We start from the raw sequence: 20,000 nt of genomic DNA, 5'->3' as shown, positions 1-20,000 counted from the left end.
GAGTGAGACCGTGTGACGAGTTTTGTGAAACCGGAAGAGGCGGGGCGTAATGGGGAGAGGGAAAGGAAGAGGAGAAGGGGGAGAGCAAGGGAAGAGGGATGAGAATATGAGGGAGGAGGGGGAAGGAGGAGAGAGGGGAAGGCAAAGAAGAATGAAGGAATTGCGAATGGTAGTAAAGAAAGGGTGACCGAGAAAGAAAGAGTAGGGAGAAGAATAATGGGGAGAGGGAAAGGAAGAAAAGAGAAGGGAGAGAGAAAGGGAAGAGGGATGAGAATATGAGAGAGGGGAAGGAGAGAGGGAAGGGGGAAGGAGGAGAGAGGAAAGAATGAAAAACGAATGGGAATAAAGAAAGTAAAATAATTAATTGGGGATAACAAGAAAATGAAAAAATAAAATAGTATTAGAAGAAAGAATTTAAAAAAACACTTCGAAATACATGTCTTTTTTTTGAATTAATGAATTTCTTATTTCTTAATTTCTTATTTCTTATTATGTCTTATCATTATTTCTTATTTATTCTTCTTTATTATTATTTATTAGAATTTCTTATTAGTTACGGACCCGTTTTTAATGATATATTTCATTCTATTAATATAAATTGAAACACCACCAGAGTCTAATCAGCTGACCTTTGTTCCCAACCATAAAATCCGATGGTTATCTGTCAGTGACTTTTGTGACGAAACAAGCAATAAATGATAACAAAAATCTTTAACATTAGAGTGAAATGAAATAAAAAAAAAACTGAATGAAATAGGAAGGGGATGAAGTAATAAAGAGGATTGAACGGAGAGAATCAGACAGACTCTCTCTTTCTCTCTCTTTCTGTTTGTCTCTCTCACTCACTCACTCTCTCTCTCTCTCACTCTCTCACTCTCTCTCTCTCTCTCTCTTTCTCTCTCTCTCTCTCTCTCTCTCTCTCTCTCTCTCTCTCTCTCTCTCTCTCTCTATATATATATATATATATATATATATATATATATATATATATATATATATATATATATATATATATATATATATATATATATATATATATATATATATATATATATATATATATATATATATATATATATATATATATATATATATATATATATATATATATATATATATATATATATATAAATATATATATATATATATATATATATATATATATATATATATATATATATATATATATATATATATATATATATATATATATATATATATATATATATATATATATATTTAATATATATATATCCTCCTCCAAACTAAATAAATAAACAAAAATAATAATAATAATAATATAATAATAATAAATAATAAATAATAATAATAAGCAAAATAATATATATATATATATATATATATATATATACATATATATATATATATATATCCCTATTTATATATCCCTATATTTTCAGCCGTTGTGGAATCGGACGCTTTCTGACGGTTATAACACATCTAAATGTGAGAGAGTTTTAAAGAGGAAGCTTTGTGTTTTGCTATTCAAAAAGACCACGGACTGGGGGGGGGGGAGGTGAGGTAACATAGCTGAGTTGAGATTATCCAAGAGAAAATATTCTATTCTGTCGTGAAATTGGCCTTCTCTAGATAAAAAAATATATATATATTATAAGTATGATGCGACTTACCTTCTCCATTTCGCAATTTTGGATTATATATCCGATAAAAAAAGATATACTTCATTGTCTTCCGAAACATCGTTCCTTGTTAGGAATTTAGGCCTTAGGATAAATACCAAGGGTCCTAGACGGTAGCTCTTCTTCTTTTCCTTTTTCTTCTTTTCTTTTTTTCTATACGTTATGATTTTTTCCTGTGTGATTTAATATTGATGGGGACGTCTGAGTGTTGCTATGTATATCTTGCAGTGTATGCCCTGACGAAGCAATAGCGAAAAGGCCTTCGGCATATTCGTGTGTTTTCTTGCCCTTCCCTTCGTTGTTCCTGTTGCGTTCCTGTTGCTATTTTCCTTCTCAACTCATTCTTTGCATCAGCTAATAAACATTGTTCTTGTGCTAAATATATATGAATTTATTACAAATTTCTGTACACCATTGGATGGGCCGAAGAAATCCCATTGTGAGGTCTCACTGACGGATCGAATGAATGTAATAAGAAAGACCCACATAGCACTTGAAGGACACCTTCGAAAGGGATGAAAAAACAACACTGAAAAGGTCAAAGAGTGCCACTAGGAGGGCCAAAGATTGTCACTGGGAGGGCCAAGAACAGCCAGGGAGGGGGCCAAAGAGTACCACTTGGGAGGCCAAGGGAGTGCCACCAAGGGAGCCAGTGCCACTAGGAGGGCCCAAAGAATGCCACTGGGAGGGCCAAGTGCCACTGGGAGGGCCAAGGGTGCCACTGGGAGGGCAAGAGAGTGCCACTGGGGGAGGGCCAAAGAGTGCCACTGGGAGGAGCCAAGAAGTGCCACTGGGAGGGCCCAAGGGAATTGCCCACTGGGAGGGCCAAGGGGTGCCACTGGGAGGGCCAGGAGTACCACTGGGAGGGCCAAAGTGCCACTGGGAGGGCCAAGGGGTGCCACTGGGAGGGCCCAGTGCTGCTGGGAGGGCCAGGGGGTTCCACCAGGGTAGGGGTGCCACTGGGAGAGGCCCAGGGAGTGCCACTAGGAGGGCCAAAGATTGTCACTGGGAGGGCCAAAGAGTGCAACTAGGAGGGCCAAAGAGTACCACTGGGAGGGCCAAAGAGTGCCACTGAGAGGGCCAAAGAGTGCCACTGGGAGGGCCAAAGAATGCCACTGGGAGGGCCAAAGTGCCACTGGGAGGGCCAAAGAGTGCCACTGGGAGGGCCAAAGAGTGCCACTGGGAGGGCCAAAGAGTGCCACTGGGAGGGCCAAAGAGTGCCACTGGGAGGGCCAAAGAGTGCCACTGGGAGGGCCAAAGAGTGCCACTGGGAGGGCCAAAGAGTGCCACTGGGAGGGCCAAAGAGTGCCACTGGGAGGGCCAAAGAGTGCCACTGGGAGGGCCAAAGAGTGCCACTGGGAGGGCCAAGGAGTTCCACTGGGAGGGCCAAAGAGTGCCACTGGGAGGGCCAAGGAGTGCCACTGGGAGGGCCAAAGAGTGCCACTGGGAGGGCCAAAGAGTTCCACTAGGAGGGCCAAAGAGTACCACTGGGAGGGCCAAAGAGAGCCAGTGGGAGGGCCAAAGAGTACCACTGGGAGGGCCAAAGAGTGCCACTGGTAGGGCCAAAGAGTACCACTGGGAGGGCCAAAGAGTGCCACTGGGAGGGCCAAAGAGAGCCACTGAGAGGGCCAAAGAGTGCCACTGGGAGGGCCAAAGAGTGCCACTGAGAGGGCCAAAGAGTGCCACTGGGAGGGCCAAAGAGTGCCACTGGGAGGGCCAAAGAGTGCCACTGGGAGGGCCAAAGAGTGCCACTGGGAGGGCCAAAGAGTGCCACTGGGAGGGCCAAAGAGTGCCACTGGGAGGGCCAAGGAGTTCCACTGGGAGGGCCAAAGAGTGCCACTGGGAGGGCCAAAGAGTGCCACTGTGAGGGCCAAAGAGTGCCACTGGGAGGGCCAAAGAGTTCCACTAGGAGGGACAAAGAGTACCACTGGGAGGGCCAAAGAGAGCCACTGGGAGGCCCAAAGAGTGCCACTGGGAGGCCCAAAGAGTGCCACTGGGAGGGCCAAAGAGAGCCACTGGGAGGGCCAAAGAGAGCCACTGGGAGGCCCAAAGAGTGCCACTGGGAGGCCCAAAGAGTGCCACTGGGAGGCCCAAAGAGTGCCACTGGGAGGCCCAAAGAGTGCCACTGGGAGGCCCAAAGAGTGCCACTGGGAGGCCCAAAGAGTGCCACTGGGAGGCCCAAAGAGTGCCACTGGGAGGCCCAAAGAGTGCCACTGGGAGGGCCAAAGAGTGCCACTGGGAGGGCCAAAGAGTGCCACTGGGAGGGCCAAAGAGGGGGTACGAAATATTGCAGAGGTTATAAAACCAAACTGGATTTTATCTCTTTATTGTTCAGGTAACAAGGACAAGCAGCATCAGGTCAACAGTCGGTTCCTGACTGGCCATCAATCCAGACCTGCACCTGACCTGTGATTGGCCAATCAGGAACCGCTACAGTAGAATCGTTAGAAGGGCTGAGAGTGAATAGACGTAGAGAGGGATCGCTGGAAGAGAGGAAGAACACCCCACTGGAAGAGTCGAAGGGACACCACTGGAAGGACCAATGAGGTACTAGTGAAGTGGTTGAAATGGCACTCCTTAATAGGTCATTGGGGTACTCCTTGATAGGTCAATGGGGTACTCCTTGATAGGTCAATGGGGTACTCCTTGATAGGTCAATGGGGTACTCCTTAAAAGGTCAATGGGGTGCTCCTTGATAGGTCAATGGGGTGCTCCTTGATAGGTCAATGGGGTACTCCTTGATAGGTCAATGGGGTGCTCCTTGATAGGTCAATGGGGTACTCCTCAATAGGTCAATGGGGTACTCCTTAATAGGTCAATGGGGTACTCCTTAAAAGGTCAATGGGGTACTCCTTAATAGGTCAATGGGGTACTCCTTGATAGGTCAATGGGGTACTCCTTGATAGGTCAATGGGGTACTCCTTAACAGGTCAATGGGGTACTCCTTAATAGGTCAATGGGGTACTCCTTGATAGGTCAATGGGGTACTCCTTGATAGGTCAATGGGGTACTCCTTAATAGGTCAATGGGGTACTCCTTAATAGGTCAATGGGGTACTCCTTGATAGGTCAATGGGGTACTCCTTGATAGGTCAATGGGGTACTCCTTGATAGGTCAATGGGGTACTCCTTGATAGGTCAATGGGGTACTCCTTGATAGGTCAATGGGGTACTCCTTGATAGGTCAATGGGGTACTCCTCAATAGGTCAATGGGGTACTCCTTAATAGGTCAATGGGGTACTCCTTAATAGGTCAATGGGGTACTCCTTGATAGGTCAATGGGGTACTCCTTGATAGGTCAATGGGGTACTCCTTGATAGGTCAATGGGGTACTCCTCAATAGGTCAATGGGGTACTCCTTAATAGGTCAATGGGGTACTCCTTGATAGGTCAATGGGGTACTCCTCAATAGGTCAATGGGGTACTCCTTAATAGGTCAATGGGGTACTCCTTAATAGGTCAATGGGGTACTCCTCAATAGGTCAATGGGGTACTCCTTAATAGGTCAATGGGGTACTCCTTGATAGGTCAATGGGGTACTCCTTAATAGGTCAATGGGGTACTCCTTGATAGGTCAATGGGGTGCTCCTTGATAGGTCAATGGGGTACTCCTTGATAGGTCAATGGGGTACTCCTTGATAGGTCAATGGGGTACTCCTTAACAGGCCAATGGGGTACTCCTTGATAGGTCAATGGGGTACTCCTTGATAGGTCAATGGGGTACTCCTTGATAGGTCAATGGGGTACTCCTTAACAGGTCAATGGGGTACTCCTTGATAGGTCAATGGGGTACTCCTTAATAGGTCAATGGGGTACTCCTTAATAGGTCAATGGGGTACTCCTTAATAGGTCAATGGGGTACTCCTTAATAGGTCAATGGGGTACTCCTTAATAGGTCAATGGGGTACTCCTTAATAGGTCAATGGGGTACTCAATAGGTCAATGGGGCACCACTGAAAGGGCTGAAGGGGTCCTATTGGAAGAGCCAAAAGACCCCCCATTAGAATGACCGGAGAGGAACCATTGTAAAGGTTGAAGGGACCCCAGTTGAAGAACCAATGGGGAGTCATTTAAGGGTCTTTTGGCAAATGGATGACCGAGAAAGAAAGAGTAAGGAGAAGGATAGGGAGAAAGAAAGGGAGAAGGAGAGACAGAGGGAAAGAGAGACTGAAAAAAGAGATAGGAGAGTGGGGAGAGATTCTGAGAGACACTAAAACAGAGACAGACAAAAATAAGAGAAAGACAGAAAGTGGGTCAAACAGACATGCAGGCAGGAAGGCAAGAAAGCAGGCAGAGACGAAGACAGTGAGAGAGAGAGAGAGAGAGAGAGAGAAAGGGAGAGAGAGAGAGAGAGAGAGAGAGAGAGAGAGAGAGAGAGAGAGAGAGAGAGAGAGAGAGAGAGAGAGAGAGAGGGAATAGGCAAATAGACAACAAACAGACACAGAGAGACACACAGAAGAAAGATTTAAAAGATATATGTATATGTATATCTCGTATGTTGTGCAAGGAACAGTACCTGAGATATGTAATTAAAGAAGAAAAAAAATAGGTAAATGTGTTATAATAGTCACAGTATCTTAAAGACAAGAATACAGTCAACTTAGTTTTAATCTTAAGAATTTCCCTGTCCCTCAGATAATTAGCAAGGATTTTATCTTTATCTTTACTCTCCTTCTTCTTTTCCTTCTACTTCGTCTCAGTTTTCGTTCCCTGTGTCCAGTGACGGGCATCGACAAACAGAAGTGTCTGAGATGATACTGACACATCGATACTTGAAAATTGGCTAAAACAGCAACTCCGATACATGGATTCTTCGTAAATAGTTGAAGTAAATACATAAATAAATTTATTTATTTATTTATTAGATACCGATACCAATGCCTACATCGCCGATACATCATCCACGATACTATAGTGTAAGAAAATACCTCATCTGCTACGTAAATATTTGATTGAGTAAGTTTAGCGCACTGCCAACATATCCCCCTCTCATATGTGAATATTTGATTAGTAAATTTGGCGCGCTGCAAACAATGATTACATCAGAAAAAAAAACGTATTGTAAACTTGTGTATCATACGAGCACGTTCATTTGCAATGTACGTTGTCGAGTAATTTCACTAGAAAGAAAAACGATAATTTCTACTTCGCACTAACAAGAATTATAATGTATAATATAATAATTCGCAGTAACAATAAATATAATTACAACAATAAATATAATTACAACAATTACTCAGTGCATGATTTAAGAGTATTAAGAAGCCGTTCCTTCAAGACAAATGAAAAGACATGATCTTCTACCTCTTTCATACTTCTTGGGCGCCACTGACAGCAGAGTGAGCGAAAGAGAGAGAAAAAGAACACATATTCACACGCACGTACAAACACACACGCACACACGCACATAGAGAGAGAGGGGGGGGGAGAGAGAGAGAGAGAGTGAGTGAGTAAGAGAGAGAGTGAGTAAGAGAGAGAGAGTGAGTAAGAGAGAGAGAGAGTGTGTGAGTAAAAGAGAGAGAGAGAGAGTAAGTGAGAGAGAGAGAAAGAGATGAAGGAGAAAGAGTAAGAGAGAGAGAGAGAGAGAGATGAAGGAAAGAGAGAGAGTGAGAGATATAGAAAGAGAGAGAGAGAGAGCAAGAGATATAGAAAGAGAGAGAGAGAGAGAGATGAAGGAGAGAGAGTAAGAAATATAGAAAGAGAGAGAGAGAGATGAAGGAGAGAGAGAGAGAGTAAGAGAGAGAGAGAGAGAGATAAAGGAGAGAAGAAGGAAGGGAAAGAGAGAGAGACTGAGATGCCTTTATACATATCTTTGCAGATGAAAGATTTTTAAAATATGAATAAGAAAATACATGAAATGTTGAAAAATAAAAACCTAGATAACATTGGCTAATTAGAGTCAAAATAAAAGATATTTCATAATTTGTCTAATGGATGGTAGTTCTACAGATCTTAATCCTGCACTTTATTGATGATAGATGGGCTTATAGCATACCATAAATAAATGAATAAATATATATGTATATATATATATGTATATATATATATACATATATATATATATGTGTGTGTGTGTGTGTGTGTGTGTGTGTGTGTGTGTGTGTGTGTGTGTGTGTGTGTGTGTGTGTGTGTGTGTGTGTGTGTGTGTGTCTATGTATGTATATATGTATACGTATATGTATATATATACATATATATACATATATATACATATATATACATATATATATGAATATATGTATTCATGCACACACACACACACACACACACACACACATATATATATATATATATGTATATATATATATAGATAGATAGATAGATAGATAGATAGATAGATAGATAGATAGATAGATAGATAGAAATATATATACATATACATATATTAATGTATATATATGTATATATATATATATATATATATATATATATATGTGTGTGTGTGTGTGTGTGTGTGTGTGTGTGTGTGTGTGTGTGTGTGTGTGTGTGTGTGTGTGTGTATGTATGTAAGTATGTATGTATGTATGTATATATGTATGTATATATATATATATGTATGTATATATATATATATATATATATATATATATATATATATATATATGTATATATATGTATGTATGTACGTATATATATACATAAATATATGCAATCCAAAGCAGACTTGCCATGATGTGTGTTCTCAGAACAAGAAAAGAGCCTTTCGTTCGCCATCAACATCCAGTGGACAATGGCATTCGTATATATTCAAATTTCATATAAATGATCTTGCGTTGCATTGTGCATAATGGAGAGAAAATTCAAGTATGAATTTCTCCCTAAAGATTATTTTTATGTGTCAGCTTTCGCGGAGTTTGAAAAAAAACTTTTTATTTTTATCTTTTTTTTCTATAATGAATTCTATGAAGGCTAACCTAGTCGCTTTCCCTAAAAATAAGCGACACGTGTTTCTCTTTTAAATTTTAAAACAAAATCACATTTTGAACCGTACCCTGGTCTATTTTCCAAAGCACAAATAAGAAATTGAAATAATGAGGAAGCGAATTATTTTGCAAATCATGAATAACAACTTTAATGATTTCAATTTCGTCATGCAAATGTATCCATGTTTCGATTTTTTTCGATACAATTTGAAAAAAATACACGTTAGCGATACCGATAAAACGATACTGTTATTAGCTAAGGCGATACCAATACCAACAGAAAAGTATCGATCGATATGTATCTTTTTTATATATAGTAATTGTATGTGAGTTCAATTCTTTAATTCTTTTTTTTCCACTCTGTTCAATTCTCCAATTCATTCTTTTTCCACTCTGTTCAGTTCTTCAATTCGTTCTTTTCCCACTGTGTCAATTTCCTAATGTTAGTTACATGTCATATATATCTTTATGTAGTTTTACTAGTTATGTAACTTTTTATTCGTATAATTTGCAATTTTATCATATTCATTTTACTATATTTTCGTCACCATTTTTTTTTCCTTTTTTTTTTACTTTAATATTTTCAGAGTTCTAATTCTGCCTTCGCGACAGTACCTGCACCAATAAACTGTCAACAACCTACTATTCTATTTTTATAAGCCCGCAAAATTCCCAGTAATTCGTAATGATATATAAAATTGATAAGAAAAAAAAATGATTCCTCAAATACTTGTTTGTGGATTACATTTATTCTCGCGTTCTCTAAGGTTTTCCACGCGATGGTGGATTGATCTAAATATGTCTTGTTTTTTTCTACGGCAAGTTAGGAAGTCAGAGATTCACTTATCAGTTTTAGCTCCCATTTACGAGGTTTCATTTTATTACTTATAATCGCTGGTTCTATAAAGTAATTGTTTTTTTGTTTGTTTTTTGTACGTTTTCTTGTTTCCTTTTCTCCTCTCTTGTCTCTTGTTTCATTCTTCAATTCTTTTATTTTCTTTCTAATCATTTTTTCCTATCACTTCAATTTTGTTCCTTTATTTTCACCTGATTTTCTCTCATTTCCTCTGTTCTTCTTCTAGTCGTTCATTTCATGTCTTCCCTTCTGTTTTATCTTCTCTGCGCTTGTGTCTTCTCTTTTCCTCTCATCTCTTCTTTTCTCACGTCTTCTCTCTTATTTCTTTGTGTCTCTTATTTTCCATTTTCCCTGCATTCTCTTCTTTCGTTCTTCTCTGCCATCTTTATTCTCTCTACCCTGCTTATTCTTGTATTCTAATCCAAACTCCTCTTCTACTACATTAAAATTAATACTTAATTGTTCATTTCGTATTTTTTTTCTCTTTTTTGGGAAACGAAATTGCCTCTGGGATCCATGCATTAATTCTGATTATATTTGAAAAATTTTCATAAATTTCTGTTTTGATATTCCTCTGTTCATATCTATAGTATATGCGGAGGGTTATTTATTATAAATATCTTCAATAGTTTCCGGTCAAATATGGATCTGGTCCGTTTTCTGTTATTCGCTCACTTATTTAGAAAGCATTCTCTTCCGAAATAGAAAAAACGTAATATCTAATTATTTATACATGAAATCAAGATGAGTAGATTATCATACGATTTTTAATCTTTGTCTAGTAATATTGATATGTTGGTCATTTGTCAGTTATCCAAATAAAGCGTTGATTTAAGGGTAGAGCATTTGCTAATAAACCTGTTAAAATGAGGTAAATCAGTTAAATAATACTTGCTTTAGTCTTTAATTTCTTCCTAATTATTCTAACATCCTAATTTCAATAAGCCAACTGTAGAAATGTTATTTGCAAATAAAAAATAAATCTATTTTTTATTTAACAAATGCAAGTGTTTACATCTCCGTGTGAAAGAAGAAGTGAATCCGAGTTGTTAAGAATCTTTTTGTTTTTTCTCCTCTATGTTCCTTCCCTTTGGTTTAAATGATATCTGCAGTAACTAGCAAGTTGAAGAGCATCTTAGGAGCCAATTCTTATGCGACTGAGAGTCGTAAAAGAACTTTGGAGAGGCAAGTAACGGGAAATCATATCTTACCGGGAAATTTCACTGGGAGAAAAAATAAATCGTTTTGAATTTGTATTTCTGTGTGTGTGGTGCTTTTATGGCATTTCTCCGGTATTTTGACAACTCATATATATTTTACAATTATTTAGTTGTATTGAGTGTATTTAGTTAGTTTTTTAGCGCATGTGTTCGTTAGATTTCCGCGTAGCATAGCTGCATATCAATTATTCGGCTTTATGAACTTTTACGTTTTGAGTAAACATTAATTTCGTTACTTTTCTCATCTTTTAGATATATTGTGTGTATTTGGCCACTTTTGACATTTGTATTGTCATTGTCTTTTAAGGGCAGTATAGTGAAAGCACTCCGGCAAAGGCCAACAAATAAACACTAAACCTCTACCACACATAATCAGGCAAGAAAGAGCACAGACTGGCTCCATAGATGATGAAATGGAGGAGCAAGTTTTTAGTTAGAAAGGGATTGGAGGAGGATGTTTGGCAACCATCTCAGGAGTTCCAGGCTTCATTTTATGTGCAACATCAACGTAAATGGCTTTTAGGAAGTGACAACTGGCACGGCAGAAAACCCCCCGATTGGTTTCTTGCAAACAAACAAACAAGATGGTGGCATCTTGATATAAGATGATGATACCACTCTCGATTAGGTTCGATTAGTTTAGGTTCATACTTATTATCTGGAAATAATGTTGATATGTGCATACTTCTATTTGTGCTGTATGCCTAACTGCAAGAAATTTAGATACAGCTACTGTATGTGTAACCACGGCTTTGGTTTTATGATTATCTTAGAATTGTTTATAACAACATACCTTTCTTGGCAAGATTGATAAGTTCTCATGTAGATTGTTGCAAGAAATTTTAATTGATATTCACTTTCATTATCAATTATATGAACTTTCCATGTGCTAATGGTCTGACCCCATCATACTAGCAGAAAACTGCCTTTCCCAAACAAACAAAAAAATAGTAGGAAAGGTTTACAAGAGAACTGCACCTGTCAGAAATTAAATCCCAAACTCCAGCCAACAATCTTTTGGGATCCCATGGGAACCTTTTATTTTGGTGCGGGATATTGATGAGATCATTAATAAATGGCAATGACAAAAGCAAAATTAAATGGAAAAATAAAAAAACAAAGCCAAATATTGTAATTTGAATGATAAAGAAAATGGAAAAATGAAGAATCATAATTTAAAAGATATAGAAAGTGGAAAAATAAAAAAAACTCCAGGTAAAAATTGTTCACTGAAGATTCAAATTGGCTTTGTGCCCACAGATGAACAATCAAGCACATTCTAGATACATGAATTACAACAAAGACCACTGAAAAAATTCTAACCTCACCCAATCACTGTGTTCCCGTAGCCAATTGTCATGTTTCCATAGTAGATTGCTATATTTCCCTAGCCCATCGCTGTGTTTCCATAGCCAATTGTTATGTTTCCATAGTCGATTGCCATGTTATTCTAGCTGAGCCCTGTTTTCCTAGCCAATCACCACACTTCCCTAGCTGGGGCCTTGAAAAACAAAAACCTTCCCAACCCAGGGGTTCTGTCCAGTGACACCCTCCTGACTAATGTGTTTCCTTAGTCAATCGCCATACATCCTTAACTGGTGGCGCCATCCCTGGAGCCCTCCCAGTCATTTTATTTCAACAGCAGGGGGCTCTACACTGGACCCCTCTCGAACATTAATTTTACCATACTTTAGTGTTGAGCATACAGGTATGCTAAGCAAAGAAGGATTTGTGCAGATGTTTGTTTGTCTCGGAGATGTTCGTCTAAAACATTGCCTGTGCTAAATAGCCTATGAAGTGACGTTTCTATCTCTTGTAGCATGAAACCTTTCCCAATGCCTCTCTCCGTTTCTGCTCGATGGTGTTTATATGAGCAGCCGTTGTGAGGTCAGCAAAATTTATTGAATGGTTTTGTGTTAGGTGATTTAACCCCACACGCTGAAGGCATTTATAGGCCTTTCAACAATCACTGTTTAGTGTGGTACCCAATTCAGTCTTTTCTTTGATGATACTGAGAAAATTTTCAGCATCTTAGGAAGTGTCTGAGACAAGAAAAAATTGTCTTGTCTGATGACATACCCCACCAAATGCCCACTGCCCCTCTATAATGCAGCCAACATTTTATTTGTGCGTCCAAAATTTGCTTTACCAGTCACATAGCCCCCCCCCCCCTAATCTGTGTTCATATCACACAAGTCCGTAAGAAAAATTATTTTGTATATACAGATGAACAAAAAGAAAGATCATTCAAATTCTAGGTGACTCTTCTTAAACCAAGTATTTTTTTTAATTGACCTTTAAAATTATCATCAAACGCCTATGGTTCATTGTCGCGTCTAAAAAGATTTTTCTTTAGGTCTCTTCAGCAGAGTACAGCATATTTTTCAGATTATATTGTCTTTAAAATTATACCATGCTCTTTGCACTCATGTATCAGTGAAAACAGTCTGGTAGTATAGATCCTCTATGGCACAAGATCAAGATGGGAATAAGTAAAAGAAAACAGTCACTACCATTATAGTCAGGGAGGTTTTAGAAAGGCTCAACTTTGTGTGGAGACAAGACAAGACCCCCTAAAAAATGATAATAAAAATAAAAGTGCAAGTGTTAGAGGACCTCCAAAGCACCATATAAAATCATTTGGACACTATGCAACAAATTCAGTCTATTACAACCTTCATTTAACCTATTAACGCCGGTATATTTTGAAGCTGAAAATAAAAGATTCCGGGCGGCTACTAAATCGGTTGGCGGAGCTGCCCAGGACTCTGTCCGCCCACCGGCCATGGCCCGCTGCTGCGTCGGAGGGTGAGCCCCGATACAGTGTCACACTGGCAATGTTTATTTTTGGGGGGATGTCTCATATGTGGGACACCTGTTGTTAGTGGGGTAACTGAAGAGCTGGAATGTCTAAACCAAAAATAAAAAAATAATAAATAAATAAAAAATAAATAAATAAGTAAATAAATTGAAATACACAAAAGATGTGGATAATCTTTTCATTATGGATGCACAAAGCTGAGACAAATTGAAGATGATAGTCTTGTAGAGAATAAAAGGTTGCAGTCATCAGTACAAGAAATCATCTGCAGAGACAAATGGTAAAGCTACAAATAAATGAAAAAATGTCACAGAAAGTGCCATTCACAGCCAAAGTCTGCTAGGTGGCTTTCAGCTCAATCATGCCAAGCAAACTGAGGAGAAGAGTTAAGGGGCAGAGCTCCCCATCAACCTTCCCTTCGGGCAGTGGGTACATCCAGTCACGGCAATTTTAACTATATAAAAAAAATACATACATATAGTTGAGAAATACCAAGATGCTGTTTATGAAACATCAAATTGTGAGGTGTTGTGTAAGGGTCTTTCACTCTGACAAAATCCTCATCAGAGGATCCTATTATGAAACAGCTGTCCACACAGCTATGCCCCATTCACAGCTGGTTGATAAAAGCAAATAGATTTAATTTTTTGTACTCTGTATGACAAATATCAACTTAGAATTTACTTGTGTAATAAAATAGAATAAAAAAATAATGAAATATAAACAACTTTGTTCCTGTTGGTAGCAAGGGTCCTCATTTTCCTTTTGTTTTTACGCTATGCGGCACAGTTAACAGTAAGATATGTGAAGCTTTGAGCTTAGCTTTGTTACAAAACTCAATATCCCAGTTTTAGTACAAAATGTTAAGTGGCTCCAGATTGTTTCATAATAGTGGACACATTTCACTTTGAATGTTTCTATTTTTTCAATTAAATCAAAGGCCAGATCAATGAAAAAGTCCAATAAAGAATGTGCATAACATCAACTGGACAACTGTCTTCACCTTGTTATGGCTATGCAACAGAGAAATATCTTTCCCCCATTTTTCTCTCATCATTTACCATTTAAATTTTTTGGTCATTCCAAATCTTTATATATCTCTGCCTTTCTGATCCATGTGTATGATTTTCTGTACAACTAGCATGGGAGAAGTGGACCTCTTTCCTGCTCTTGTAATGAAACTGTCATGTATATGTAACATATTAATCATGATCTGCCATATTTCAGTCTTAACCTGTTGGACCAAATTCCAGTCATTAGGTTTACTTGAGTGGTTTGTATGCCAGGCTCCGATGAGCACTCATATGTATCAAGACTCTTTCCTTCCATTTGCAATGTGATTATCTCTTTCTTTCTGCAAGCGTTTTTAGCTTCTTTGCATTTTTCTAAGGTCTATATAAGTATCAAGAATGTAATTGATACACTTTTTCATCAAACAGACTCCATATAATTCCTCTAGGTAGTTTACAACTATGTGCAATAACAATAACAATAAGTAATATTTGTTATTCATATCATGATAGCATACTCCTATCACCCAGCTCTCAGCCAAATTGTTTTCATGACACGACAGTCACATTGCCTGGACCCCAAGGGGTTAAGCTATGCAAAGCAACCCATGTAAATAATGCAGATCATAAAGATACCAGATTTTTCTGTTCTTGTCTTTTTTCTTTCATTTTTTTTTTCTTTCTTTCTTTTTCTTTTTCTTTTTCTTTTTCTTTTTCTTTTTCTTTTTCTTCTTTTTCTTTTTCTTTTTCTTCTTCTTTTCTTCTTCTTCTTCTTCTTCTTCTTCTTCTTCTTAACAGTTTCATAATATGCATAGGGACCTGCTGAGAATTTCCTTATTTTAAGGATGGGGGTTATGGGGATGGACATTATGCATATGCAATTGGCCAATAGGGTGTACCCTTTCCAGAAGGGTAAGAACAACTGTCCTATGCATATATGTGTAGCTCAGTTTTGTATTATAGAAAAAATGGTAGTAGTATAATATATTTTTGATTCTTTGTATATTCTTATGTGAAAGAATTGTATCAGATGTGTAGTTTGTAGAAATAGTTAATGTTCATAAGTACAGGATGTGATTAACCTTGAATTTTTATTTTTCACTCTAATATAGACTCAACTGCAAGACATTATGAAGATTAATTTTTTTCTTGCTTTATTGCAAGACAGCTATGATAGAACTCAATTTTTCTAAATAGTCAATCAGTCATCATTGTAATTAGTTTGATGTTACAGCTAGATATGTAAGTCCACTCTTCACAGTCTTATCACAGTAAAAGGATGGATGGAGTACATTTTAACAGATTTCGAGATTGCAAATGATAATGAATGATTTCAGAAGGTAAGAATTATTTCCAGTGAAAAATTTACTGCATATTTGAAAAGTGAATCCTTGTTCTTGCTTTCCTGAATCATTGATTCTCATTTATACTCCTCTTAACATTTATCACTTTTACTTTGTTTTTGAGACAAACATCCCCTCTCAATTAGAAATTAAGACCTCAATCACTCCCTTCCCCCTCACATAGCTAATTCTTCCTAGCTTCTACAGGGTGCTTTATATGCTTGTTGTCAGTATATAAATGGCGCAGAGTTGGTGATTAGTGTCCCGAGTGTCTGGATTTCAGGGTTAGTGGAATGGGTACCAGCACAATCCCTGCAATGAGAGGAATAAGGTGAGACTGCGGTCCCTGCTGGCAGCACCTTTCTAGTTGGTTGTGGTAGAGCTGTAGTTGTGTGAATTTTTCAAGTAATGTATTCAGAGGCTTTGCCTGAGTAATGTGTAGTTTATGCATATGGTTGGGTAAAGTGATGGAGAGAGCGTGAGAGAATGGCAGGTAGAGAATGTGTGTTTGTGTGCACATATACTTGAATGAATGCTTTGTACTCTTTTTTATAGTTGTCTAATAGAAATCAAAGTATGATGTCATTTTAAATAGTTTTGCACACAAGATATTTCTAGTTAATGAATGGTTGTATTATAGATTGTATGTAAGGAATTCTCTCTTTGTCTCAAAAATAAAAGTGAGATTCGGTTACTCATTTCTGTATTCTCTTTCTGTAACATAGTCCTAAGTAAAGAAAATGTTAAGGATCCTGTTACTCTAGCCAGCCTTAAGGAAATTAATGATTTTTGATAATTTTTGCAATAAATTCTGTGAAAATGTTAAGAGTTCAGTGCTGTCCCAAATGTATTTCAAAAATTATTATTCCAAAGGAATAAAATGAAGAAAACAGACTTTGTTAACTTTTACCATGTTGCATGGAAACAACTTTTTTTTTTTTTTTTTTTTTTTTTTTTCTTCTTCTTCTTCTTCTTCTTCACTTGACCTTATCCTTAGTTACTATTAAAAAAATTTGAAAGCAGTGATTATCTCAAAGAAAGCAGTAGACATATATAGGTGTATATTTTAAGTATTGGCAAGGGCTAACATTATTTTGGTTGGTTGCTAGTTTTGATATGCAATCAGTGTATAGGAAAATATATCATACATTACTGTTATCACATTAGGTATATAAAAGAGTTTTTCTGTGTATGTTTTGTTATTCATCTTCCATTTAATCATCAGTTCATATCATCATGAGAATGATCAGTACATTATTGTTTTATTCGCATTGAATAGTGATGCATCATCGTTGTGGTATTTGCTAAAGAAGTCTCATCGGAGAGAAAAGAAAATACGGTCAAACCTGCCTTGGGAAATTGATGATTGAAGCAAGCCAAATTTTTTAGCGTGATCTCTAGCACTAGTACATACAGCACTGTAGGGTAGTACTAAGAAGGTAAGGAAAACTCAAATGTTAAAGAATGGGATTGCAAAAAGAGATTCAAGTATTTTTGCTGAAGTTTGATAAAGCTACGTTAGATTAGTTGATGTTGCACTTATCAAGTAAAAGAAAAACAGAGACGTTCTTAGAGTGGAATGTGTGGGGTATCATAAGTTATTGTTGAGTGCAAACAAAAAATGTAATGATGATAAGGATGACAGTAATAAAATGTCAAAGATAATGATAATAAGATTTGATAAGATGGACGAGAGAAAACTATTGATCAGATTATGAGAAATGGAAATCACATTTACATGTTATTCTGAGATATCCTAATGGATGTACTTTTGAAGAGTAGAGATTTTTTGTGTCACATTGAATATATATATATATATATATATATATATATATATATATATATATATATATATATATATATATATACACACATATATCTATATCTATCTATCTATATATATATATATACATACATACATATATTATATATATATATATATATATATATATATATATATATATATATATATATATATATATATGTATATATATATATATATATATATATTATATATATATATATATATATTATATATATATATATATATATATATATATATATATATATATATATATATGTATGTGTGTATATATATATATATATATATATATATATATATATATATATATATATATATATATATATATATATATATATATATATATATATATATATATTTACATATTTATATATTTATATATTTATATATTTATATTTATATATTTATATGTGTATATTTATCTATATTTATATATTTATATATATATTTAATATATATTTATATATATATATATATATATATATATATATATATATATATATATATATATATATATATATATATATATATATATATATATATCCATCTATCTGTATATTATATATTGTATATATATATGTATATGTGTGTGTGTGTGTGTTTGTATGTATGTATGTATGTATATAAACAGTGCTTACTAATTAACATGTTTGTGTTCAACTTACAGCAGTAATGAAGACCAAGAATCCGGAGCCAGCATGGATGAGCCAGTTCGGAAGAAGAGCCGTTCCTATGAACAGGTTGAACATTCTGTGAAGCGATCAGGTAAGACGTTTTCACTTTTTGGTTCACTTGTTTTTAATTCTGCAAGCTGCATTAGGCAGTGTTAGGATGTCCTCATGTTCTTTATGTACTCATGTGTGTGTGTGTAGACTTCTTTGGGGCATTATCATTAACTTTTTGAAGCCCCCTCGTATAGATACATATACACATATATATTTTTATGTATATACATACAAACATAAATATATATATATATATATATATATATATATATATATATATATATATATATATATATATATATATATATATATATATATATATATATATATATATGTATGTATGTATGTATGTATGTATGTACATACATGCATGACTACATATATATGTTGCATAAATATATGTAAGTATATATATATATATATATATATATATATATATATATATATATATATATATATATATATATATATATATATATATATATATATATTCAAGTATACATTTATAAATATCTACATATATATGTTATGCAGATATGGTTATGTTGTACACACATACACACATTTCTTTTCTTTCTTTCTTTCATTTCATTTCTTTCTTCCTCTTCTTCTTCTTCTTTTTTTTCCAAGTTTGTTTGCTTTCTCTAGCTTTCTCTCAGTATTGTTGTCTTGAATCTTATACAGTTGATACTTATTACATTTTAAGTGTATTTATTGCATCATCCATCAAGATCTACTAAATCCCTCACGTATTCCATATTTTGCTGTTTAATCTCGAAAGTCATTCAAGTATAAATGCTTCACAAATGCATTTCCATTACAGACACCTGGTATATAGGGAATTTGCCGAGGATTGTGTCAGTAAAAGCAGCAAGAGTCTATACCTGGATCACATCGTTTGCAACAATTCCAGCCCCTCCAGTGGATGATAGCATTGATAAAATGTTACCTGTGGTACGTTGACCCTAGCTTTTGTTTTCTTTTTCTTTTCTTGTTCGTCTGACTATAGTATTGTCATGTTTCTCCTCTTGTCTGCTTTATTAGAAGAAGAAAAAAGAAAGAAAAAAAGTATTCTTTCATTTTAATATGAACTTCTTTTTTTCTTCTTCTTTTCTCAACAAGAAAAAAGATGCAGTAGAGGAACACAATTGTTTTCATTGTTTCTTTAATTCTTGCAGTTAATATCCAGATTCATCATCAGTTTTTTATTTGGACACCAGGTTAGGTATAAGCTGAAGGAGGATCGCAGGATGAGCGGCGAGGACCTACGTTCAACAAGAGACACAGGGAGAAAGGAGCGAAACCCTGTCGCTTCTGGTATTTTTGCCGAGCCTAGTTCTCCGCGGGATGAGGTTGGTTGCAAAAAAAAAGATTTTGGATGTACCATTTTATATTTCTTATGGAACCTAATGATATACCTTTGGGGAGTTTTAAGGCATCAGTTGTATATATTTTATTTAGTAATATCTAATTATTTACATTTAATGATTCTAAATTAAATGTTTAACAACTTCAGTTCTTCTATACACATGCACACACAAACAATGAGAAAACATCTTTATATTTACTGTAGCCCTACTGCAGTTTTGCATTCAGTTAATGTTCTATAATGAAAAATG

At 36.1% G+C, this 20,000-nt stretch overlaps 2 protein-coding genes across 6 annotated transcripts in view; both read left to right on the top strand.

Moving 5' to 3' along the window:
- Window positions 1–20,000, top strand: part of LOC113810268 (sodium/potassium-transporting ATPase subunit beta) — a 124,892-nt gene that overhangs the window by 42,687 nt on the left and 62,205 nt on the right. The window lies entirely within an intron of this gene.
- LOC113810265 (sentrin-specific protease 1) overlaps window positions 10,447–20,000 on the top strand; it is a 23,340-nt gene continuing 13,786 nt past the window's right edge. For 2 of the 5 annotated variants that reach the window (XM_070123453.1, XM_070123451.1), the window contains exons 1-4: window positions 10,447–10,625; window positions 18,324–18,421; window positions 19,205–19,335; window positions 19,602–19,733. In XM_070123453.1, coding sequence (XP_069979554.1) covers window positions 10,540–10,625; window positions 18,324–18,421; window positions 19,205–19,335; window positions 19,602–19,733 — 447 coding nt within the window. In that variant the 5' untranslated portion in view covers window positions 10,447–10,539. Of the gene's footprint in view, window positions 10,626–16,041; window positions 16,166–18,323; window positions 18,422–19,204; window positions 19,336–19,601; window positions 19,734–20,000 lie in introns of all 5 variants that reach the window. The other 3 variants (XM_070123455.1, XM_070123454.1, XM_070123452.1) reach the window with 3 other exon arrangements.

Source organism: Penaeus vannamei, chromosome 7 (genome assembly GCF_042767895.1).
Source record: "Penaeus vannamei isolate JL-2024 chromosome 7, ASM4276789v1, whole genome shotgun sequence".
Lineage (NCBI taxonomy): Eukaryota > Metazoa > Arthropoda > Malacostraca > Decapoda > Penaeidae > Penaeus > Penaeus vannamei.
Note: the sequence above shows the minus strand (reverse complement) of the source record. Positions and strands in the feature narration are given on the sequence as shown.